This window comes from Sus scrofa, chromosome 12, assembly GCF_054392235.1.
Source record: "Sus scrofa isolate SSC_HxYL_T2T_F1_AM1 chromosome 12, Sscrofa_HxYL_maternal_Yorkshire_Landrace_v2.0, whole genome shotgun sequence".
Classification (NCBI taxonomy): Eukaryota; Metazoa; Chordata; class Mammalia; order Artiodactyla; family Suidae; genus Sus; species Sus scrofa.
The window spans coordinates 7,928,339-7,953,611 of record NC_139394.1 but is presented as its reverse complement, the minus strand read 5'-3'; the positions used below and the strand labels follow the sequence as shown (position 1 = coordinate 7,953,611).

Genomic DNA, 25,273 nt, shown 5'->3' with positions numbered 1-25,273 from the left:
ATGTATTCTTTCACAAAGTAGGATCAGGATGCTAAAGATGGAGAGAAAATCAGAGTTCCTGTCGTAGCTCAGTGGTTAATGAACTCGACTAGCATCCACGAGGATGTGGGTTCGATTCCTGGCCTCACTCACTGGGTTAAGGATCCAGCACTGCTGTGAGCTGTGGTGTATGTTGCAGATCCGGCTCGGATCTTGCATTGCTGTGGCTACAGTGTAGGCCGGCAGCTGCAGCTCTATTTCCACCCCTAGCCTGGGAACCTCCATATGCCGCAAGTGTGGCCCTGAAAAGACCAAAAAAAAAAAAGATGGAGAGAAAATCTACGAAGGAGAGGAAAACATGCATCACCTGACTAGAGGAAAAATAATCGCCTCCTGCACCATCTGTCACTTCCAGACAGTGGTCATACCTGCTCCCTCACAGCAACTCCAACGGCTGGATATTGACCCCAGTAACCTTAAGTGCCTATTAAAAGTATGTGCACAGGAGTTCCTGTTGTGGCTCAGCTCAGCAGTAAAAAACCCACCTAGTAACCATGAGAATGCAGGTTCGATCCTTGGCCTCACTCGGTAGGTTAAAGATCTGCCATTGCCGTGAGATGTGGCACAGATGGGACTTGTATCTGGCAGTAGATGTGGCTGTGGTGTAGGCCAGCAGCTATAGCTCTGATTCGACCCCTAGCCTGGGAACTTCCATAAGCTGAGGGTGTGTCCCTAAAATGACAAAAAAGAAAAAAAAAAAAAAAAAAAAAACAGTATGCGCACAAATGGGGAGTTCCCTGGTGGTCAAGTGGTTAGGATTTGGGGCTTGCACCACTGCAGCCCAGGTTTGATCCTCAGTCTGGGAATTGAGATCCCACATCAAACTGCTGCATGCTGCAGCAAAAAAAAAAAAAAAAGTATGTGCACATCCTGCTAGTTTAAGTAAATTTTCAGCAGAGACATCTTCTTTGCCATCATAGCGAAAACTAAGAGAAACTGAACAAGACTGGGACACAGACGTATTAAGGAAGGCACTCAGGGGAAGGTGAGCCCTGTGGCTTGCTGGCCTCCCTGCCCCGGAGCCGGTGCAGGAAGGACCATCAGCCACTCTCTCTCCGAAGGACAGTCTCAGGCAGAGTCAGATGCCACCACCTTCCCTTCTCTCCAGCAGCATCTATGGATGTCAAATCCCGAGAGGGAAGGGAGGGAGAGGGAGCTCACATCTCTTGGCAGAGAGACGACTGCCAAGACATAAAGCAAAGCTAGAAAAGCGAGTAGCAACAACACTGCCAGTATGTTACCACTTGTTTTTTCGGAAAACACACAACAAAATCACATTTCCAGATGCACAGATATTACACATGCAAAAGCCCAGAGAAATCAAATTCCTCAGTGATAGAGAAGAGGACCTGCAAAGACGGTGGGATGCCAGACAGGTACAAAAATGACTGCATTTCGAGTTTTAAAGGTAACACACGAGCGAGAACGCAGGGGCGGATTCCGACTGCGTAAGAGTCTGCGCACGCACAGACACAGGTAAAGACAAGGAAGTTAAAGTAAATGAGTGAGGATTCTTGCTGCTAGAGAGCTGATTTAAAGCACACTGGAACAAAACAAGCATAGGGGAAAGTTTTTATAGTTCAATATTTATAAGATACAACATAACTCGTTTTCTTAAAGGAAAAAAAAGAGAAAAGGAAAAAAACAATCTAGAAGGATGCCCACGAAAATAATGCCGGTGGCCTGTCTGGTCTGGGGAGAGTTCAGAAGTACAGGAGCATCTTACTCCATTCCGGCTGCTCTAACAAATCACCACTGACCGAGTGGCTTATAAACAACAGAAATTCATTGCTGGCAATTCTAGAGGCTGCGAAGCCCAGGGTCAAAGTGCCAGCAGATCCAGTGCCTGGGGAGAGCCTGTTTCCCGGTTCACAGACGGTGTGTGTGTGTCCTGAAGTGACAGAAGGAGCAAGGGAGCGCGCTGAGGTCTCCTTCGTGAGGACGCTCAGCCCTTTCATGAGGGCTCCACCCTCGGGACCGATCAGCCTCAAAAGGCCCCACGTCGGACATTACGGTCAACGTAAGAATTTGAGGAGGACACGGTCTATAGCAAAGTAGAAAAGCTTTCAGGAGTTCCTGTTGGGCTCAGTGGTTAACAAACCCAACTAGGAACCATGAGGTTGCAGGTTTGATCCCTGGCCTCGCTCAGTGGGTTAAGGATCCAGCGTTGCTGTGAGCTTTGGTGTAGGTTGCAGACGAGGCTCGGATCTGGCGTGGCTGTGGCTGTGGCGTAGGCTGGCAGCCACAGCTCTGATTAGACCCCTAGCCTGGGAACCTTCATATGCCGTGGGCACGGCCCTAGAAAAGACAAAAAAAGAAAAAGAAAGAAAAGCTTTAACAATTCTGTTTACTTTTTATAATGAGATATTTTTGTCAGGTTTAGTTTTTTTGTTTTTTGGGGTTTTGGGGGGGGTTTTGGTTGTTTTTTTTTTTTTCTTCCCTTTTTAGGGTCACACCCACAGCATATGGAAGTTTCCAGGCTAGGGGTCCAATTGGAGCTGCAGCTGGAGGTCTATACCACAGCAATGCCAGATCTGAGCTGCATCTTCGACCTACGCTGTAGCTCACGGCAACACTGGATCCTGAACCCATTGAGCGAGGCCAGGGATTGAACCCGCATCCTCAGGAATAACAGGTGGGTTCTTAACCTGCTGGACCACAACGGGGACTCCTGTTTGCACTGTTTTTTAATGTAATATTAATACGACTAAAAAGAAAGATGTGGAACCGTGGAGACAAACACCCGCCCTCCTCCCGTCTCCTCCACCTCCAAGTAGAAAGCCACTGCTTTAAACCGAAGGTGAAGACTTCCCACCCACCGCCACCCCGAACAACAAATACAAAAGAAAAGCCGACATCTCCAAAGGGCTGTTCGAGGTCCACTCTTGTCCTCCCTACAACACCCAAAGCAGAGCGTCGGGCTCACGGGCGTGGGCTCGGTCCCCACCACCACCCTCCCGCCAGCCCTCCTCCCGGGCCTGGCAGATGGCGCTTTCGTCGCCTCCTCCCGCCTCTTCCCCCTTTGATGAGGACGTCACTGGGCAAAGCCTCTGTAAAGTCCGGTCCCTTCATTGCCCATTAACAGTGAGTGCATGAGCTTTCTCTACTCCATCCCCAGGTAAATAAATGAAAATAAACACCCTTTCAGGGAGCGATTTGATGCATCCAAAGTTAATGAAGCCACAATGGGTTCGACCTGACAGGCTGTCAGGAGTAAAACCTTTTTCATGAGCAATAGCTGCTCCGACTCCAAAAGCGGGACAAATACATCGGAAAGGCCGAATGAACGGAACTGGACAGAGTCAGTTGTTAACCATTTCCTTCCCATGGCCTAGAGTCTGGTCACCCTTCGGGTCCTGAATGTATAAGGATCTCCAGGATGGGCATCTCCCATATTGGCAGGTGCTGGGACCCTGAGCTTGAACAGCCATGGGCAAGGGCTCAGGTCAGACTGCCCTCAGCAGCCTCCGGCACTGGCTCGTTTCCCCCTCGTGAAATAAGGCAGAGAAGGGGCTCCCTTCCTCTCACCTGTCAAACTCCACGCACCGTCCCAGACGGCAGAAAGGAAATCAGGGGTTTTTTTTCTGCAGGCAGGTCTCCCTTTCTCCCGGGGCTGTGCTGCAGGATGGTCCAGCCCTATCGTCACTGCAGCCAAAGCCTTTCACCGTTCTGACTTCATCCTGTTCCTGGACTGAGCCATGAGGCTTTTTTTTTTTTTTTTTGGTCTTTTTTAGGGCCGCACTTGCAGCATATGGAAGTTCCCAGGCTAGGGGTTGAATGGGAGCTGCAGCTGCTGGCCTATACCACAGCCACAGCAATGCCAGATCTGAGCTACATTTGTGACCTATGCCACAGCTCGGGGCAATGCTGGATCCTTAACTCACTGAGCAAGGCCAGGGATTGAACCCGCATCCTCATGCGGGTTCTTAACCTGCTGGGCCACAACAGGAACTCCGAATAGTGGGGCTCTGTCATAAAGTGGAATGAACGGGAAACTGAAAAGATCTCGGTCTGAGCTGACCCACAAAATTCCTGGTTCCTAAACTCCCACTGCAGTGAGGGTTTGAAACCAAATTCTTGCCGCCCGCCCCACACCCCTAGAAGACTGTATTCCCTGGGGGGTGTTCAGCCAATGCTAGACAACCCACACAGACTCAAGATCAAAACCCAGTCACTCATGGAGTTCTCATTGTGGCTCAGTGGTAATGAACCCAGCTAACATCCATGAGGATGTGGGTTTGATCCCTGGCCTCCCTCAGTGAGTTAAAGATCCAGTGTTGCTGTGGCTCTGGTGTAGGCCAGCAGCTGCAGCTCCAATTCAACCCCTAGCCTGGGAACTTCCACATGCTGCAGGTGCAGCCAGCCCTAAAAAGACAAAAAAAAAAAGTAAACCCATTCACTCAGATTCTGCCAAGCATCGTCCATAGGTCCAAGCTGCCGCCGTCTCTGGGTAAGCAAAGTCATAATGAAACCCAGGGAAACCTCCAGCCCGTCTCAGCGTGGACAGACGGCTCCCAAGAACCGTTGGTACGACCACTTTTGTATTCAGTGACTGCAGCAATTATAAATAATGCTTATCTGTTTATAAGACTTTCCAAGACAAACTGCCTTTCTCACATCAACAGCAAGAACCAATTTCTTTCGAAATGTCCTGGAACAGATGTTTGCTGCCAGGCTGATCTTTCTGCCCGTTTAGCAAGGTTCCGAGCGTTAACAGTTATTATGCCTTTTCTGGAGCCCTTTCCTAATTTTCTGTGTAGTCTATCTAAGACGTTCCCCTGGGATCTTCTCTATATTGAAAGCATACAGGAGAATAAATAAGGAAGCAGGAGGTTAAAAAAAAGACGAGGGGAAAAAAAAGTACCACAGCACAGAACAAATTGCTCAATGACTATTTGCACTGCCCAGATAAAGCCTCAACATTCAGACAGCTGATCAAATACACCTGCCCTCCCCACTTCCTGGCCCCAGGAGCAGGGAATGGTGACCCATCACGACTGCAAAGAGCCCTCTGCAAGATACTGCCTTGGAAGCCCACAGGTGGAGCCAGGTGGGCAGGGCAGGAGGAGACCCAGCAGGGGCTGTGCAGAGCCAGCCCCCTGTCTGCTCATCAGGAGTGAAGGCCACTGGCTGCCAGATCTTCCCGCCAGGGTGAGGACACACTCCAACAGCAAGTGTACACATAACCGGGGGGGGCGGGGGTGGCGTGTGAGGGCAGCCACAGGGAGGACCTCTCAAAGCCGTTACCAAGCGGACGTATTTGACGGCAAGGAAGCAGAGGGTCCGGGGGCAGAAACTGACACGGCCATGCAAGCTTTCAATGAACAAAACTGCCGTGTGGTCTTTCCTCTGAGACAATAGCATGGCTCTCTTCCCAACCATCGCGCCCAGCTGTTTGGTCCAGAGGCAGGTCTTTCTGGGACAGGAGTCATCAGTTTCTCAGGAGTGCCTGGGCCAAGTGCCCAGGAATTCTTCCTCCTCCCTCCCCAGCAGGGGAGAAAGAAGGCAGGTGGGCAGGGGAGTGGAGTGAACGTGAGCCTGCCTCCTGGGGTACAGGCCCAGCCGACGATCCAACAGAGAAACTCGGCTCTCCCCACATGGTCCATCCTGTGCCTCCTCCCTTCCTGGGAGAGCAGGGATATCAGGCGCCAGCTCAGGTCTCTCTGGGGGGCTTCTGGCCACCTCTGGGACTTGCTGGTACACAGCATCTGGTAAGGTGACATGTGCCTGCACTGGATCTTTATCATCATGGACCCTTCGGCCAACCCCATTTTAGCCAACGGCCTTGGGTCGTGAGTTCAGGGCCCGGCTTTGGCTCTCTGTTCAGTGACCGCAGCCAGACTTCAGGCTGGTGTGCATATCATGCTTCTCTGCAAGCAAGTACATGCTCATTCTCCCAACCCAAGCCACCTCATCCTCCTGTTAAAAAGCCCTTGTCCATGGTCTTGGGTGGTAGCTGGGTGTGTTGTCATCTCCCTGGTGACACCATAAGCTCTTTAAAGGTCAGGACCACCATCATGGCCACTCCCGTCTCCCAGTGTCAGGTCCACTCCTACATACAGTGTCGCCTCGAACGACGTCAGCTGTTTTCTATAATTGTGATGAGATCTGACATTTAAAATCTGAACTTTACCATAACATAACTAAGGGGATGATGAGTCATACTCGGCAAAGCTTATTTTCTTTGGGGAATGAAGTTGCAATCCAATTCCTCTAGATAAAAGCCCTAAGTGGCTTGAAATAATCAAGTTCAATATCACTGGCTACCTAAGAGACACGACCAGGGATGTCAAGTTGGAACAGAAGTACATCTACAGCACAGAGCTCGACTACATCCTGACACGGAGCCCCCAGGGGGCGCGGAGCTCACCAGGTGAGGCATCAGGAGGTCCGCCACGTAGACGAAAGCAGCTCCGAGGGTGAAGCCGACAGCCACGGGGAAAAAGGCCAAGGCCCCAAAGCCGCCAGAGGATGTGGCCATCTCCACCGCTGGCGCCAGGAGGGACCAGTAGGAAGCCGCCAACATGACCTGCAAAACCACGATAAACAGCAAACCATTAAACCACCCCCAGAAGGGAGCTTCACTTGCTCTCTAGGGCCCAAACTGAACTACGCCACGTCACCTGGGTTAGACCTTTAAGCCTCGATGGTAACTGACCCACCATTAGAATTCTACTGTTGTTAAGAACGCAGTGTGGGGTCGGATGGAGGGGACCTTGGGAAGTGGAAGTCTAGTTTGCTGTCATCTAGCCTCTAGTTCGATGCTTCTCAATCAGGGATACTTTTGCCTTCCCAGAGACACCTGGAAACATTTTTGGTTGTCACAAGAAGGGCAGGGAGCAAGGCAGAGGTTGCCAATAGCATCTAGTGAGCAGAGGCCAGAGATGCTAGTAAACGTCTTGCAACACACATGACAGCCCCTGACAACAAAGAATTATCTGGCTTCAAAGGCCAACAGCACTGGCGAGAAAACTCTATGCTGACTGAATACTTCCAGGACCAGTTGCTCACTACTTCATGAGCTCCACTGCACTGGCCATGAGACAGCTCTCCAAAGCTTTTCCTTATGTTGAGCTGAAAGCTGTCTACCTTCTGTTTTGACCCATTTGCTCCAGGTCTGCTCTCTGGAGCACCAAAGCAATGTGTCTTTCCTCTGTGCTGCGTGACAGCCCTTGAAGTATTTGAAGACAACCAGTGAGACCATGTTAGCTCAGGCTCATCCATTTTCTCATCTCTAAAAAGGAAGAAGGGAATGAATATTTATTGATCACCTACTATTTCCAGGGACTAAAGTTTCACATTTGATGTCTTCTTTTTTCACCCCAACAATGCTGGGAGGAAGATGTTGTTTTCTATTGCTATTTGAAGATAAGGAAACTGAATCTCAAAGTAATAAGATCATTTGCTCGAGGTCACAGAGCCAAAAAGTGGCAGATCCAGAGAACTGAGCAAATGGGACCTTCAAAACTCAACAGGGGCTGGAGGGGCTGGGGAGGGGGGGCGCGAACCTGAAGGAAAAGAGAGAAATGAAGCTGGACTCCAATCTCAGTGAGGTCAATTTGATCAAAAGCTGTCCAGTGTGAGTGAATGAAACACTCATCCACGGCTGTTTACTCTCATAGATGCTGTGACACCTCGGCTTGCGTACACCCACTACCCCTCATAACCACATGAGAGCCAGCACAGACAGGGAAAACGCTGAATGGGTTTCTAAAATTACTTAATTATGCCTTGCCTTTAAAAAACCATCTGCATCATCCATCTCCAAAATAACATTCAGAGTGACAGGACCAGGTATTACAAATGCAACAATAAAGAGCGAATCGTGCAGAAAGTGATTTTTCATCTGCCAAGCGTCATTCACACAGTCACGTGCTGTGGACGAGACGCTTCCAGCAAAAATCACAGTGCCACCTGTGGGAAACCGTACCTGCCTCAGAGACTCCCAGAAAGAATGAAAATGACTCATTGGTTCAGCTCCACGGAACCATCAAAGGAAGCTTGTGGGAGCCTTCCTTATGCCATGGACTGATCCATCCCTTTACCTGACTTGGTCTCACCTGCTTTAGAACTCAACAGCCCTCTGTAGCTGCCACTCATGGTAAACTCCCACTGAGGAGGACCAGCACAGAGGCAGAGACATGTCCAGCACCCTCCATCCTTGCATGTTTCAAGGCTTCCCATTCAGTCCCATGGTCAACAACTCAAAAACCATATCAACAGAAAGACCACTCACCTCATCCTTCCATCCCTCCCCACAGCCCACTCTTGCCAATGTCACTTGGGGTATTCCCCCAGCCCCAGCTCCCCATCTCCTTCTCAACACAAAGTCCAGCCTCTTCTGCCAAAGTTCTTTCCACCCCCACGCATCACTGCCAATCTTGTTCTCTGCCCCCACACGTGAGAAATACACAATATTCTCATGGACAGGTGATGCCAGGTGGGGCAGAAGGGATGTGTGTGTCAAGACAGGAGTTGCCAGAATCTGGGAGGCTTAAACGGAAAGATACCCCAGACAATTCAGGTGGGCCCCCCTCCTCAAAACCACTGTTCTTTATCCTTGCAGTCAAATCCAGAACCCAACTGGATTTCCTTTATTTCTTTTCCTCACCAGCCTCCCTGCCTCCAATATAAATTGGAACATGGCCTGGGATCAGTCTTGAAATGGGACTGGACTGCCTATCTGAAAGGACCATAGGGCCCCCCAAAAAAGTTTAATTAAGGGGCATATAAGCCCTATTCCCTGGTGGCCTAACAATTATGATTCCTGGTTTTCACCCAGGAGGCCCGGGTTCGATTCCAGGGCAGGGAAACAGGATCTCTCTTCAAGATGCCACACACCACTGTCACACTGAGATCATAATCACAGTTTGGGTCTTGACTGGATGTGCTCAGGGTTATTAAAGTCATTTAAAAATAAAATAAAGGGCATACACAGCAGACAAAATAATGACTTCTCCCCCAAAGATGACCACATCCTAATCCCTAAAACCAGTGCATACGTCACCTTACGTGGCAAAAGGGACTCTGCAGCTGTGGTCAAGGACTTTGAGATGCGGAGGGGACCCTGGATGATCTGGGTGGGGCCAATGTAATCACAAGGAGCCTTATGAGATAGGGAGAAGGCTCAGAATCAGAGAGAAAATGGGAAGACAAAAGCAGAGGGCATGGTCAGAGAGAGGTAGGTTAGAAAATGCTATGCCACTGGCTTGAAGATGGAGAGAAAGTCCTGAGCCAAGGAAGGTCGATGGGCTCTAGAAGCTGGAGAGGGTAAAGGAACAGATTCTCCCCAAGAGCCTCCAGCAGGAATATAGCCCTGTTACCACCTTGATTTTACCCCAGTTAAAACCATTTTGGAGGAACTCCTGCTGTGAGGCAGTGGGTTAGAGATCTGGCGTTGATGTAGCTGTAGCATGGGTCGCAATCCCTGTCCTGAGAACTTCCATGTGCTGTGGGGGCAGCCAGAAAAAAAATGAAACCAAACAAAAAAACATTTTGGACTCCTCCTGTCAGATAATATAGTTGAGCCCTTTTAAGCCACTACATTTGTATGACTTTGTTACAGCAGCAAAAGGAAACTAATACAGCCTACAAAGGCATAGTGTTACTCTTTTTTTAAAAAAAAAAAAAAAGTAATTTTAGGTTCACGGGGAAATTGAGCAGAAAGCACAGAGAATTCCCATATATATTCCCTGCACCCCACATGCACAACCTCTCCCCCATCTGCATTCCCCACCACAGTGACATTCGTCACAATTGATGAACCTACACTGACACGTCGTTATCATCCAAAGCCCGTGGTGTACGTCAGAGACCACTCTTAGTGCTGTACGGTTTATACAAATGCATAATGACTTGTATCTACTACTCTGGTATCACAAATAGTAGCTCCACTGTCCTAAAAATCCTCTGTATTCCACCTATTCATCTCTCCCTGCTCCATTGCAACTCCTGGCAACTCCTACTAATCTTTTTACTGTCTCCATAGTTTTGCCTTTTCCACAGTGTCAAATAATTGAAATCATTCAGCAGGTAGCCTTTTCAGACTGGCTTCTTTGAATTAGCCATTTGCATTTAAGATTCCTCCATGTGTTTTCATGGCTCAACAGCTCATTTCCTTTTAGTCACTGAATGAGATTCCATCATCTGGATGGACAACAGTTTATCTATTCACCTATTGCTTCCAAGTTTGGGCAATTATGAATAAAGCTGCTATAAATATATCTACGTGCAGGTTTTTGTGTGGACATTACTCTTCAGTTTATTTGGCTAAATACGGAGGCGTGTGACTACTGGGTTGTATGATTAACCTTCTTTTTTTTTTTTTTTTCATAATCCCTCAACATGGGTGTCTTCCCTGAAACTCTCAACACTAGCAAAGCTCCTTTAAATGTTAGACATTTAAAAAATCTGGATGTAGTGACATATTAACTAGCTGATACAGAAGCAGGAAGTAGTATATCTGATTAACCTTCAATTACCCTCTGAGAGGTAGGGGCTGGAGAGAACAGTGTACCAAAGAGGAGGTGGTAACCACTGGGCCCAAGACTTCAGGGAATGAACTCCAGAAAGCAAATTGCTGCCAACCAGTCCCTTTATGACTCCAGCTGGTAGATACCAAAAGTCCTCCTGCAGCTGCAGCTCTGCTTATAAAGGCAATCTGGCTAGCAGTGTAATAGAGAAGAACAAATCTGACTCCATACTGGGTCTGTTTCTTTCACTTTAACCCTTGTATTCTACTGCTTTTGCTACAAGTGAAGAATGTTGCCTCTAGCCTGAAGTACACAGGAGAGCCCAGCTCTGACCTTTAAAGGTAAACCCCTTTCCATTCACAGAGAGATAAAAAGTTGCAGAACAGAGAATAACACCTGTCTTGTTGGAGGTGCACAGGAACATCATGAACTCACCTGTGTAGACAGATGCAAGGATACTGACACCAAGAAGTTTGCAACAACCAACCACGCCTCCTCCCCCTTAGTATAAAAGAAGCCTGAATTCTAATTCCCGTAAGATGGTTCTTGGGGACGCCAGTCCACCATCTCATCATTCTGCTCACTTTCTGCTATCTTATCGTTCTGCTATTCCTTCCCAACAACTTGTCTCTCAATTTACTGACCCGTAGTGTAGTGAGTAGTATGAGCATGAACTCAGTAACAGCAGCACCACCCCAAAGACATCAGATGTAACCCTGAGAAGCTGACCATCAGCCCCTCCCTCTTCCTGCCTTTGTCTATAAAAGGAATGCAAAATCAGGTTTCAGCACATATGAGAAGGGGCCTCCCCGTTCCCCCAAAGTTCTCTTTGCTTCTTCATTCCCCAAAAGAAAACCGTAATGCCCAGTCAATCAAATGAGCCACAGGAAAGCTTGTGTAGGAGCTGACTCTTCAGTCAGACACAGCTAAGACCAAAGCAGCCCAATTTTTTGCTAAGTGATCAGAGAAGCTTAAGGGAGTGAGCATTTCAATAACAATAACTCCTCCAAAAAGAGCTCAGGAGAAGGAGTTCTGGTCATGGCTCAACAGAATCTAATCTGACAAGCATCCATGAGGACATGGGTTCAAACCCCAGCCTTGCTCAGTGGGTTAGGGATCTGGCGTTCCTGTGAGTTGAAGTGTAGGTGACAGACACGGCTCAGATCTGGCATTGCTGTGGCCAGTGGCTACAACTCCAATTCGAACCCTAGCCTAGGAACCTCCGTATGCTGTGGGTGCAAGCGCTAAAAAGACAACAACAACAACAAAAAAAAAGAGCTCAGGAGGAAATAATCAAAAACATGCTCTGAATGTCGACCTTTGGTCATTGGTGAGTTTGGTTGGTCTACTGCAGGGCTCAGAAATCTGAAGGTTGGACAAAGAGCTTCTCAGGCAAGCCGGGGTTTAAGAAGCTGTGTATACACCTCGCTTCTTCCCATGCCCAAGGGTGAATTCCACCTTGGCTCCCTTCTTCCTCACATGCTTCCCACGGCATCCTGGCCCCTACATGCCTTCAACATCCATCTCTACAGATGGGCCAGTGAATGAATGAACAGCTTGAGTTAATTAAAAAAATGGATCTTGGATGTGTTCCTAATCAGCCAAAAGATGAATACAGCCCAAATATCCATTAACAGATGAATGGGGAGACAAAATACTCCATTTGATGGAATAATTTTCAGCCATGAAGAAATGATGGGCAGAGACACTGTTCAACATGGATGAACCTTGAAAACATGCAAAGTGAAAGAAGTGAGACACAAAAGGTCATGATATGATTCTGTTTCTATGAAATGTCAAGAATAGGTAAATCCATGGCCAGAGAATAGATTAGTGATTGACAGGGGACAAGAGGAGCAGGAGACGGGGGGCAACCCTCTCTAGATACAGGGTCTCCTTTGGAGGTGATGAAATACTTGGAAGTAGGTAGAGGTGATGGTTGTGCAACACTGTGAATGGACTAAATACCACTAAATTGCACACTGTAAACTGGTTAATGTCAAGTGAATTTTAGCTTCATTTTTTAAAAGATGAGCTTGGCCCAAGCAACCATCAGAACCCTACCTTGAACTACTGTCCCACCCCCTGCTGAGTGCTGAACCTCCAGCCCCCCTGCCTTGGCCTAAGTACCTCCACCTGTGAAAATGCCAAAACATCAAGACCCATCTCTCCAAGCATCCCTTTCTTCCAAGCATCCTTCTTCCAAGCATCCTTCACTCTTTGCCTGAGTCCATGGATGCAATGGAGGGGAGAGTGCAGGTTTAGAATCAGATCTGAGTTTGAATCTTGGCTCTGGCACTTACTAATGAGGGAGCCCTAGGCAACGAGCCCAAACTCGCTGCAATTCTGTTCTGAAAAAACTAAACACGGGGGCAATGACATTTTATAACGAGCTTGTTTTAAGAATCAGATGTCGGCAATGCCACGTACCACTACCTCGCCAATCCAGTTCCTGGCAGGAAATGTGGGTTGAGTCAGTGCTGTACTGGATTCTTCCCTCTCCCAGAACCTGCCTTCACCCAGCACTGATGCTGGTTTCTTTTTCTTCCAATGACTGTTTATGGAATGTCATGAATACAACTGACATACAGAAAAGAAGTGGCTACAGTCTTGCCTGAGTGGCACACATTTCACAACTAATTGTGAAGGTCTGAAAGGTTAACAAGTTCTAGTAGCACTTCTCCTCCTGTCTCACCCTCTACCCCTCTTCTAGAACCTTTGCCACCACACTCCACTCATTATTTGCATCCATTTCCCCCCGGGGCCAGGATCAGCACTGTGCTATGAGCATCCTTGTATGCCGGCACCACCCATCTGGATGGTCCAGGACAGGGCAGCTGTTCACTATTTGTGGCCCAAATGAGCTCTCTGTTGTCCTTGCTAATGAGGGAGCAACCGTGCTGGAGAACTGGAAGAAGGCACAATCAGGAAGTGAGCCAACACTCATTTTTAATCTATTACTTAAATTCTAAAGTGACTTCACCTTCCACATTAAGTCCTGTATAGGCTCATACTCAAACGCTGGATGAGTAATTGTTTAAAATAATGGAGTTTTTCTCGGGTGTGGAAAGAAGTTGATAGAATTTTCCGAGCTTCATGAATAATCCACTGAATAGTCTACTGACAGAATCGTAATGTTTAGGATGGAAGGGATGCTAAGAAGCTACCAAATGCTTCATTTAACAGATGGTAAAACCAGGACCCAAAGGGATTCGGTGGCTTTCCCAGAGCCCCAGAGCAAGCTAATGCTATCCAAAGCTGACTGCGCCAGCCCCAGATAGAGCTAGTGCCATCCTGCCACCCTACACTGACCCAGAGTCTTCTGAGAAATTCTAAGAGGAGTTCCCGTCATGGCGCAGCGGAAATGAATCCGACTAGGAACTGTAAGGTTGAAGGTTCAAGCCCTGGCCTCGATCAGTGGGTTAAGGATCTGGTATTGCCATGAGCTGTGGTGTAGGTCGAAGACACATCTGGGATCCGATGTTGCTGTGGCTGTGGCGCAAGATGGCTACAGTTCCCATTGGACCCCTAGCCTGGGACCCTCCATAGGCCGTGGGCACAGCCCTAAAAAAAGCAAAAAAGAGGAAAAAAAAAAAAAGAAATTCTAAGAGCTGCAGAGTAAGGGCAGCGGTTAAAGTCTGCCTCTCTTATCATCAGGCAACTCATCCCGGAACCACAGCCTGGAATGAATCAGTTTTAGCAATAACCAAACTTGTCAATCCCATGGGCATTTGCCGCTATTGTGATGTAAGCTAGTCCAAGAAAACCAGCACCAAGGAAAGATGTGGTAACTAGTAAACGGCGGTAAGGATCTTATTAGACATCTTCTTCTTGCAGATACATCAGACCTTACACACCTAAACCCATTAGTAGCCCACGACTGCCTAGGTAGGGAAGGAAACAAGCAATTATGTACCTCAAACTGCAACTCCCTCCAGCAGCACAGCTAAAGCTGGGGTTTCAAAACAAAGCCAAGGTAGGTTGTAATTTCGGTCTAGAGCTTTGAATTAAGGATGGACCTTCCTCTCTTGTAAATGACACCGTGAAATAAGAACACTCTAATGCAGCATGTACCCTGGACTGGGTCCTGGGCATAGAAGAGGGGCATCCGTGGTTAGACTGGTGATATCCGACTAAAGTCTGGGGATTAAGTAACAGTCACGAACCCATGTTATTCCCCCACCCCTGCTTTCTTGTTATTGTTTTTGTTTCTTACAGCCACACCTGCAGCATGTGGAAGCTCCCAGGCTAGAGGTCGAATCGGAGCTGCAGCTGCTGGCCTACACCACAGGCACGGCAATGTGGGATCTGAGCTGCATCTTCGATCTACACCACAGCTCACAGAAACACCAGTTCCTTAACCCACTGAGCGAGGCCAGGGATCGAACCCACGTCCTCATGAATACTAGTCGGGTTCATTACCGCTGAGCCACAATAGGACTCCAATCCTAGTCCATCTCTGAAAGTCACAGAACGTAAGCGGTAGAACTTCTAGTTGAATGTGGCTGATGGAACACAAGCTGCTCGCTCCCAAATTTCCACGAGGGTAAGAGGAAGGGTTAAGGAGGAGCTCAACTACCAAGACAAAAGGCAGGGCGAGGAGATGGCAGCCGCAGAGTCACGGAAGCTAAAGAGAGGGGCAGGGAATGACTGAGAGACACCCCACGAAGGCTGACACCTGAGCCCCTGGAAGCAAAAGGGTTCCCCCATAGGACCCCAGAACAGCTCAGGGAGGGAGGGCCCTGGAGCCGCTGGAAATGGGAGTGCACCCCGTGGGGGAGGCCTGGATAAGAAGCCCAGGAATCCCAGCAATTACGGCGCCATTCACGTGGGACCCCCACACCCCCACCCCAGCTCAGGGGTGGGTGCCACACCAAGCAGAGGAGGAGAAAGTGAAGTCTATGTGCTGAATGGGAGCAGAGGAAGTGCCCCTATCTCGGCCCAGCTTCTTCCCCAGCCCGTCCATCCCGACTCCCCATTGCACCCCTGGATACTTCTTCCCCTGGAGCCGCCCGCACAGGAGCCCCCATGTCAGGCTCTGCACCGGGTGGCGGGGGGGGAGCTGGCTGGAGATACGCCTCCCCAACCCCCCTTCTCAGGAAGATGCTCAAGGATGCTCCATGGTCTATGGGAGGAAAACAAAAAAGGGAAGACAGGGGGAAGGAAGGAAAAGCACTCCCCCCCGGGTGGGGGGGAAGGGATGTCAGGAGCGAGGGTTCAGGAGGCTCAGAGAACTAGACCCCAGAGGGCAAGAGGGACTGGAGGGCTCCAGGAAAGGGCAGACGGTAGAGCCCTGCTGGTTTCAATGTGTGCAGGGGAGATGTTATACTTCTCGGTGGAAGACCGGTGGCCGATTGATGATAAGGACCCAAAAACAAACAGGCAAGGGAGAAAAGGACACCATCGCCAACTCCGGAAAGCACAAAAATTGCCCAAGACAGGAAATAAATGCATACCATTCACAGGCTTCGCTACGTAAGCAATTGTTTATTTATGAACGAATTTACTGATTTGTACGATAACATATACACAGCACAAAACTTACCACTTTAAAGTTTAGGCAATTCGGTGGCATGCTCTACATTGGCAGTGTTGTGCAACCAGCATCCCTGTTTCCACAACTTTCACCGCCCCAAACTGAAACTCTGGAACTTGTTCAGCAATAACTCCCCATCCTCGCCTCCCCAGCCACTGGTAACCGCTAAGCTACTCTCCCTCACTGTGCATTTGCCTGTTCGAGATCCTTCATACACACGGAATCATACAGTCTTTGTCCCTTTGTGATTATTTCACTCAGCATAAGGCTTTCTAGGTTCATCCATGCTGAAGCATGTGTCAAAATTTCATTCCTTTTTATGGCTGAATAATATTCCATTATTAAGCCATGGCTCCCGAACTATGCATTATTCTAAAAAATACGAATCTGTTAGGGTAGCAGGCAGATGAGGATAAAAGAGCCAAATCATCATCCCGCACACCAAGAAGCCTTTAGGGATGTTTAAATCTGACAAAATCAAGAAACGGCAGTCGAGAAGCGTGGAGGCAAAAGACTTAGGAAACAGCTACAACGGCTGCTCATGCTCATCCCTAAGTAGGAATTGGGGGCAGATGGGGGGGAAAGTCAGCGAACTTTTTTTCTTCTTTTTACGGACACACCTGTGGCATATGGAGTTTCCCAGCCTAGGGATCAAATCAGAGCTACAGCTGCCGGCCTACGCCACAGCCACAGCAACGTGGGATCTGAGCCACGTCTGGGACCTACACTGCAGCTTTGGGCAATGCCAGATCCTTAACCCACGGAGCAAAGCCAGGGACCTAACCCGCCTTTTCACGGACACTCTGTCGCATTCTTAACCTGCTGAGCCACAACAGGAACACCAGCAGACTTTTTTATTACAAGCCCTGTAGAACCATCTGACTTTTTAAAACTATACCTGCATATATCTTGGGAGGAAACTTTTTAATCAATTGATAATATAATTTTTAAATATATAAATGTTGGGTGGAAAATGAAACAAGGCCTAAAAGGACAAAAAATCAGCATAATCTAGTCGAATCCAGACTTGCAGTCTCCTTCTTATCGAACAGATCCATGTAACAAATTGAGTTCCAGAAAAGACTGCCCCAAGGCCACAGACTACATGGCTCAACAAAACGACCCCTGTCTATAAAACAAACCAAGCACTCCCCTGCTGTGGGGGGGTGTCCTGAGTCTTGCTTGCTCAGAGCTCCCCACCACTCTGTTGGTCAATAAATCCTGCTTGCAATCTCATTGCTCCAGCCTCTGCCTCCTTCTTCTCCTGCCGTTCTAACAATAAATATATAAGTAAATATTATAAATAAATGATACGATTTTTAAAATGTTTTCATCAGAGAAGACCATGCATTCACTGTGAGAGGTTAATGTGGGGAAAAAGGCCCTATGTACAAAAACTGAATTTGCAGACATGTTTCTACAAGATAATGAGAATGGGTTGATGGCTCATAAATCACAGCCTTGGCACCAAAAGGCCAAAAGGGACTTTCGGAGGAAGAGACACTTACAATTAGCAAGCTCTGTCACATTGCCTGAGAGTAAAAATTTCCCATTTGCCGGAGCTCCCACTGTGGCCCAACCTATGAGGATGTAGGTTTGATCCCTGCCCCTGCTCAGTGGGTTAAGGATCCAGCATTGCTGCAAGCTCCGGTATAGGTCGAAGATGTAGCTCCGATCCCATGTTGCTATGGCTGTGGTGTAGACCTGCGGCTGCAGCTCTGATTTGACCCCTCGCCCGGGAACTTCCATATGCCTCAGGTACGGCCCTAAAAAGAAAAAATCTCCCATTTCCCTTCCGTAGTTCCCCAAACCTAGCAAAACTCCTGAGATCCTATTACTCAAAACACTGTGCAGAATGCCACAGGGATCCATACCTAATAATACTATGAATTTCCCTGTGGTGTCAGGGGTATCAGCGCAGAATAATCAAAAGCAATCAGTTAACCACCTAGCCCACAGCAGGCAAACCTTTTCATTTCTGCTGAAGTGCTCGTCTGGGGACAATTTCAGCTCTGGAAATATAAATGAATTTGTGAAGAGCTTCTTGAGGGATACATCAGAATTTTTCTGGCATGATGGGTGCTGTTAAGCATTTCTTTTATGAGAGTAATGACAGTTTAAAGACTGGAATAAAATCCCAGCTACAAAACAAAATTTCCCCCTCAATAAGAAAGGGGGAGGAAATTATTGCACAAAGATCATATAAACACACTGAATATCAGTATCAACCCTTCAATAAGCATGCCTCTAAAGAAGGCACACAAGAGTCTACAGAAGACAGGAAGACAGAGTTCAAAATAACAGCACCCAACTCAAAGCCTGCTAGAGACTAGGTCCTCCTTAAATGTTTGCTGAAGCACACAAACAGGGACTCTAACCCCAAGAAGGCCACTGCATAAATAAGGAATAGGGGCAAACTTAAAATCCACATGAATCAAGGCAATAATTGCTTCAAAAGTACATTAGCCAAGGAATGTCTCTAAATTCTGCCTCCAGATCAGATAGTAAATTATTTTTTATTTTGATTTTATTTAGTTTTTTAAATTATTTTTTAAAAGCCAATCAACAAGTACCTACTCGAGGACTATTACATGACCAGCATTATAGATCTCAGGGGGCTGGGAGGGAGGAAGGAAGGATACAAAAGCTGACCCGCGTCCTGCCTTGGAGGAGCTGGCTGTGCACCATAATAGGAGAGGTTGCACAAGACATGACAAAGGGCAAAGGAGAGAAGGCATCAGAAACGACAAACGCAGCGAACCCAGCGTCCTTCCAGGAGAGGCGATGACAAGTTGTTAGAAAGTAAAACATCAAAGAAAACGTGATGAAGGGCTCTTGAAAGCTGGACATGGTTTGGGGAAAAAAAAATCAAGATGTGACCCTCTAGTTGGTAAGATCAGCGTGAGCATTCTGGAGGGCCAGCATGCCAAAGCTTCTGTTGTGGGCACTGCGGGGGATCAGCCTGGCAGGGGTACCATGGGTATAATTAAGAGGCCTGGCAGAATGGCTTGGCCTCAAGATAATGAGCGTGTTGGTTCCTGCTCTGGTTGCACAATAGACTCGCCTGGAGTTTTCAAAGTACAGAAACCAGGACCCCTCTACAACCTACCGGAACAGACACTCCTGGACTGGAACCCAACAGACCAGGTGCGGGGCTACGGATATCATCTAAATGGGATGCAATGAAGGCTTGACCAGGATGGAAGCAGAGGGACAGGGAAGAAAGAAGAAATCTGCATGCAACCCTCCAGAATGAGGTCACCCATGTCCATTCAATATCAAGTCACCCAACAGAAGCCCATGACGGGGAGCCACATAAATTCTGCATTGAGTCAGCTTTCAACTGTGCCGTGTCAATTATTAGTCATGACTCAGGCATGAATCAAAATGCATATGGGAGCTCTATCTGTACCTAATCTCCTGTCATCAAAAAGCCCTCATGATATACCAGCTTTGGGCAATTTTACAAAATTAAACCTAACAGCTCAAAATTAGAATCACTTACATTTAGCTTCAATTACAGTTCTGAATGGAGGCAGACTCACTTGAGTGACCTAACTCTTGCTGGCTACACCTACCCAGGAAAAAACGACGGGCAGGGGCCTGGCGTACCAGTTTGCGTGCATTGTGCGCACTAAGAAAGAGCACTTGAGCTTAAAAATAAGAAGAAGAATCTACCCTCTGACCCGGTAATTCCTCGCCTAGATCCTTGCCCCAAGAGAAATGAAAACAGACATCCACACACAGACTTACATAAGAATGTTCACAGTAGCTTTTCTCATGGCCCAGACATGGAAAGGACCCAAGTGTCCATCAACTGGAGAATGGTAAAGCCACTGGAGTACTCGTGTAAGCTGAAAGTATTCCTTATATTAAAGGGAACATGGAGGAGTTTCAACTCAGTACACTGAGTGGAAGAAGCCTGTACAACACACACACACACACACACAGTATACAACTCCTTCTAAACACAAGAATATGCAAAACCCATCTATAGTGACAGAAATCATAATGTGACTGCCTGAGAGGAGAGGCAGAATTGACTTGGGTAACATAAGCTCTTTCTGGGGTGACAAAAATGTCCTCAGCCCCATTCTGGGTGGTGGTTTAACAGATGTAATGCCATTGCCAAAACCCACTGGGCTGAAACTTTATGATCTGGGCAATGATTCCAGGTAAACCATATTCATTTCTTAACACTTAGGAAGGCTGTCCCCGATTCTAATGAGCCACATTTGTACCCCGCATAGTATATGGCGTACCCACCTTCCAGGGTTCACCCTAAAGTGGTCCCTCTGGCTTGGTTCACCTGACACGATCACTAAGCACCTGACAGGACCCCAGGCTGGAGCTGAGAGTCAGGCCATTCTTGTTTGTTTGTCTGTTTGTTTGTTTGCTTTTTAGGACTGCACCTGTGGCATATGGAAGTTCTCAGACTAGGAGTCCAATCAGAGCTGCAACTGCTGGCCAATGCCACAGCCACATCCACGCCAGATCCCAGCCGAATCTGCCACCTACACCACAGCTTGGGGGAATGCCAGATCCTTAACCCACTGAGCGAGGCCAGGGATTGAACCCACATCCTCATGGATACTAGTCGGGTTTGTTACTGCTGAGCCATGACGGGAACTCCATCAGGCCATTCTTAAACATGGAGTTTCTCAACTGGGTTGGACAAAGCTGTCAGTCACACCCCAGAGGCCCTCCTAGCATCCATTCTCAGACACCACAGGTCTCCAGTGGGGCCTAGACTGTAGTCAGTTCTTAAAGCAAGGACGACCACCCGAGACATGTCTGGGCTCAGAATTTAGTCACCAACAGCCTAATTCTAACTTCCTCTGCCAAAGCAGAAGAAAAAAAGTTGCAAAAGAGTGAGCCTTCAAGCCCAGTTCCGCTCCAAATCTGAACGCCCAAGGGGGACTCAACTCCACAAACACTGACTGAGTAACTGCAGCCTGTAAGATACCCACCCAGATGGGAGCAGCCACTGGCAATGATCTTGGCTACACTTAAAATAAGACCATGGTGCTCCAAAGTCAAATGATTTTTTTTTTTTTTTTTTTTTTTTTTTTTTTTTGCTTTTTAGGGCCACACTGGCAGCATATGGAAGTTCCCCGTCTAGGGGTCGAATCGGAGCTGTAGCTGCTGGCCTACACCACAGCCACAGCAATGCTGTATCCAAGCCATGTCTGCGACCTACACCACAGCTCATGGCAACACCAGATCCTTAACCCACTGAGCCGAGAGAGGCCAGGGATCGAACCTGTAACCTCATGGTTCCTAGGTGGATTCGTTTCCACTGCACCACAATAGGAACTCCAACATTCAGACTTTTGTTTGAGTTCCTCATTCCTCCTGCAGACCCATGGTGATGACTAATAGAGCGGGGAGCGCCTGCTACCACTTCAGTCGTCCTGAGGGGCATGCAGACGAGCTGGATGAGGCGGGACTCCCAGCCTCTCTCAGCCTGCCAAAAGCATGAACTCCTTGGAGACCGAGAAAGGGGGGAGGGGAGGGGGGCATCTTCATCAAACACTTTCACCAGCTGGTCACCAAAAGAGTGAGAACGTGATGTTGCCCAAAGCCACCTCCCCATGGCACCCGGCCACCAATCCATCAGCACCCTCTCAACTTTGGCCTACTGATGGGCAGTTGTGCCAGCTGGTCAAGTCTCCCCCCAACACACACACCACCACTCCCTCCCGCTGATCCAAGCTGTTCCAGATCTGGCTGGGACACAAGATCTGCCAACGCATGAAGGAGGAGAGAAGAGTGAGCCTTCTGGCTCCTGGAGGGAAACCGCCAAGGTGTAGGGTGTGGAGCCCCTGCTGCTTCCCTGACCCCCGCCAGGGAGGTGACAACCCACCAAACCGACGCTCTGGGCTCCCCTCCAGGTTGGAAGGACATCAGCAGGGAGGCTCGGGGTGGGGTCTTCCCGGTCAAGGGGAAGGGAAGAGGCCCGCCCCTCACTCCAAATAAAGTCGCACTTCATTTTCGACACCCAGGAAAACCTGGGTTCTCAGCACATTTTTGTCCTAACCCACCTGAGGGGTGCAAGAGCCTGGCCTGCCGTCGGTACCATCAGTGTGGTGACCGTGGCCCCAGGGACTGGATAGAGGATGAAAAAAACCCCACGGAGAGTTGCCTGATTTAGCAAATAAAGATACAGGATGTTCACTTACATTTGAATTTCAGATAAACAATGATTGTGGGGGTTTTTTAAATTTGGGACAGGATTATACTAAATAGTGTTTATCTGAAATTCCAATGTAACTGACCATCCTATGTCTTATCTGGCAACGCTGGCTGGCCCTGCCTGCCGTGTGGGGGCCGCTCTGCCATGTTTTCTCTCTCTCTCCTTCTCTCCCTCCCTCTCACTCTCTCTCTCTCTCTCTCTCAAAAGCAATTCTGTGTAGTTGAGAGAAGGCATCTGAGTCTGGGGTCAGACTACCTGATTCCAATCCAAGGGCCACTGCTTCAAGCTCCCGGCTGGGAGACCTTGGGCAAAAGCTTCATCTCTCCTGGGCTACTATCTCTTCATATGGAAAATGCAAATAGTAACAGAAATAACAGTGACACTCACCGCTAAAATGGCATGAATAACAATAACAGCAACCTCCACATAAAGGCTGGCTGTAGGCCAGGCACTTTCCCAGTCCTCCTAATACTAAGAGTCGGGTATTGGAGGTCTCCTGTGGCGCAGCGGGTTGAGGATCCTGCGTTGTCACTGCAGTGGCTCGGGTTGCTGCTGTGGCTCAGGTTCGATCCTTGGCCCAGGAACTTCCACATGCCACAGGCATGGCCAAAAAAAAAAAAAAGAAAAAAATCAGGTATTAATATTATGATCCTTATTCCCTAGATGGGGAAAGCGAGGCCCAGAGAGGTTAAGGCAATAACAGTAGTCACTATCCATAGTTAGTGAGGGGCAGAGCCAAGACTCAGTCCCAGCCAGTGCGGCTCGTGAGTCCCTGCTCTCGACCATAACCCTGCCCTCGAGGTGCAGCTTATCTCCTGGCTTCGTAACAGGGATTAAACACAATAAAGCAGGGGAAGCGCTTCACCCAAAAACTGGCCTAAAGCCTCCACCAATGCTCGATGCTGCACATGCTTAGAATATGTGTCTATTTTTACTATTAGAAGAGCAAATGATTGGAGGAAGTAACCAAACTGGAAAAAGGAAGATGTCAGAGGGAACCCAGAGAACTCAAGGAGATAACATCTGCCAAGAGAAAGACCTACCATTACTGCGGGAGAAATACGAACACACGGATGAAATCCAAGAAAAGGCACGGGATGCTAGAGACAAAAACAAACCCCCAACAGGGAGAACAAGAAGTGTTTTCAGAAATGGAAACTATGAAGACAAGAAAAAAAGAGAAACAAGTGTTCTTTTTACAGAGTTCAGGTCAATGAAATTGCCCACCATGCAGAAGAAAAGAGCCAAGATTTTATAAAATACAGAGATAAAAGAGAGGAAAATGAGAAGCTAGGTCCAGGAGGTCCAATGGCCAACTAATAAGACTAATAAAGAGAGAACAGAGGACCAGCGGGGGAAACGACCAAAGGGACATAAAATAGCGTTTACCAGAACGGAAGCACACGGCTTCCAAATCGAGAAACAGAAGCACAGATTTACTCAGAAATGTGGGAGAAAATTTCTCAAGAAACAGACAAAAGTGGTTACTTCTAGAAAAGAGGGTGGGGCCACTGGTGGGGGGTGGGAGGTGGAGGGAGCTGCTGGTTTTTTTCTTTTCTTTCTAAGCCTTTTATTAACATTTGCTCTTTCTAGATGGGTGCATCTATTACCCTAGTTAGAAAAATGGTAATAATAATAATAATAACTCCAAAAATCGAGCCCCACTTAAATGTCCAAGAAGTCATTAGTTTAAAAAAACACCATGGGAGTTCCCGTCGTGGCGCAGCAGAAACGAATCCAACTAGGAACCATGAGGTTGCGGGTTTGATCCCTGGCCTCACTCAGTGGGTTAAGGATCCAGCGTTGCCGTAAGCTGTGGTCTAGGTCGCAGATGTGGCTCAGATCTGGCCCTGCTGTGGCCGTGGCATAGGCTGGCGGCTACAGCTCCAATCAGACCCCAGCCTGGGAACCTCCATGTGCTGCAGGGGCAGCCCTAAGTTACTGCTGTGGCGCAGGTTCGATCCCTAACCTAGGAACTTGCCAGAGGCGCAGCAAAACAAAACAATACAAAACAAAAAAAAAAACAAAGATGAAAGCATATATTATGGTCAGTTTGTGCCAGGGAGTACCATGCTACCACCAAAATAACAAGGAAAAGTTCAGGACTTACTGTGAAAGAACACGTTTTTGAACACTGTGTATAGTATGATCCCATTTTGTAAATTACATGTGAACAAAGTACAGAAGAGCGTGTTGCTGAGAACAGTTTGGAGGCGTCAACTGGGGATGAATCAGAAGAACACTTGGTAATACAAAGGTGCACAAACTGCAGGAAAACTCTTCCACAGCCATAATACCCAAGTTCGCCGAATTACATCAGCCCCCAATTCCTCATGTGTCCTTCACCCACTTCCCCTGAAATGAGAAGATAATGATCCACACGGGCTGGACACTTGCTGTGCGCCCATCACTGTGCTAAGTGCCTCAAATATACTTCTTTCGTCTACACAGCAACTGTATCATGGAGACAACAGCAGGAGCTGCATTTTACAGATGCGGAAACCAAGCCTTAGATGCGGAAACTAACCCAAGTTCAGCCCAAATTCACACAACTGGTAAGTTGAGAAACCGGAACCAAACCCAAGAAAGGTGCATCCAGAGCTCACTGTGATATCAGAGGGTGGGAGCCTGCTAGCGAAAAGGCTCTACTTCTCGGTGTCCAGTGGCCCCTACCCCGAACTCAACCCACACGGCTGACGGTTTGAGACATTTCCTGGCATGACTACATCCTGAGAAGTTCATCATAATTCAATCGCAGGGAAATTTTCAGAGGGCTTCAGAGGTGTAATGAGTTTACATTCAATTAGTTTCTTCCTTCATTGGGAGAATCAGAAAGATCGATTTCCTTAACGACTCAGCAGGGAGGGTTTCTCACTGCCTACTTGGAGATTTCATGCTGAGGTTCCAGGGATGTAAATCAATGCACAGAAGATTTGGAGAAATTGGGCAGCCAACCCAAAAGAAAACCTCAAATGCACATGCCACACTCTTTGAACACTTATTTCAAAAATATCTTCAAGTGCTCTGTAC

General features: G+C 48.0%; 1 protein-coding gene across 32 annotated transcripts in view; it reads right to left on the bottom strand.

The window, feature by feature from the left end:
* Positions 1 to 25,273, bottom strand: part of SLC39A11 (solute carrier family 39 member 11) — a 445,093-nt gene that overhangs the window by 312,107 nt on the left and 107,713 nt on the right. For 24 of the 32 annotated variants that reach the window (XR_014820706.1, XM_021066702.2, XM_084983768.1 and 21 more), the window contains one exon: positions 6,410 to 6,568. The exons of the other annotated variants lie outside the window; for them this stretch is intronic. Coding sequence is in view for 23 of the 24 variants with exons in the window: in XM_021066702.2 (XP_020922361.1) it covers positions 6,410 to 6,568 (159 nt within the window). In the remaining variant the exon portion in view is untranslated. The remainder of the gene's footprint in view (positions 1 to 6,409; positions 6,569 to 25,273) is intronic. 32 annotated transcript variants of the gene reach the window in all.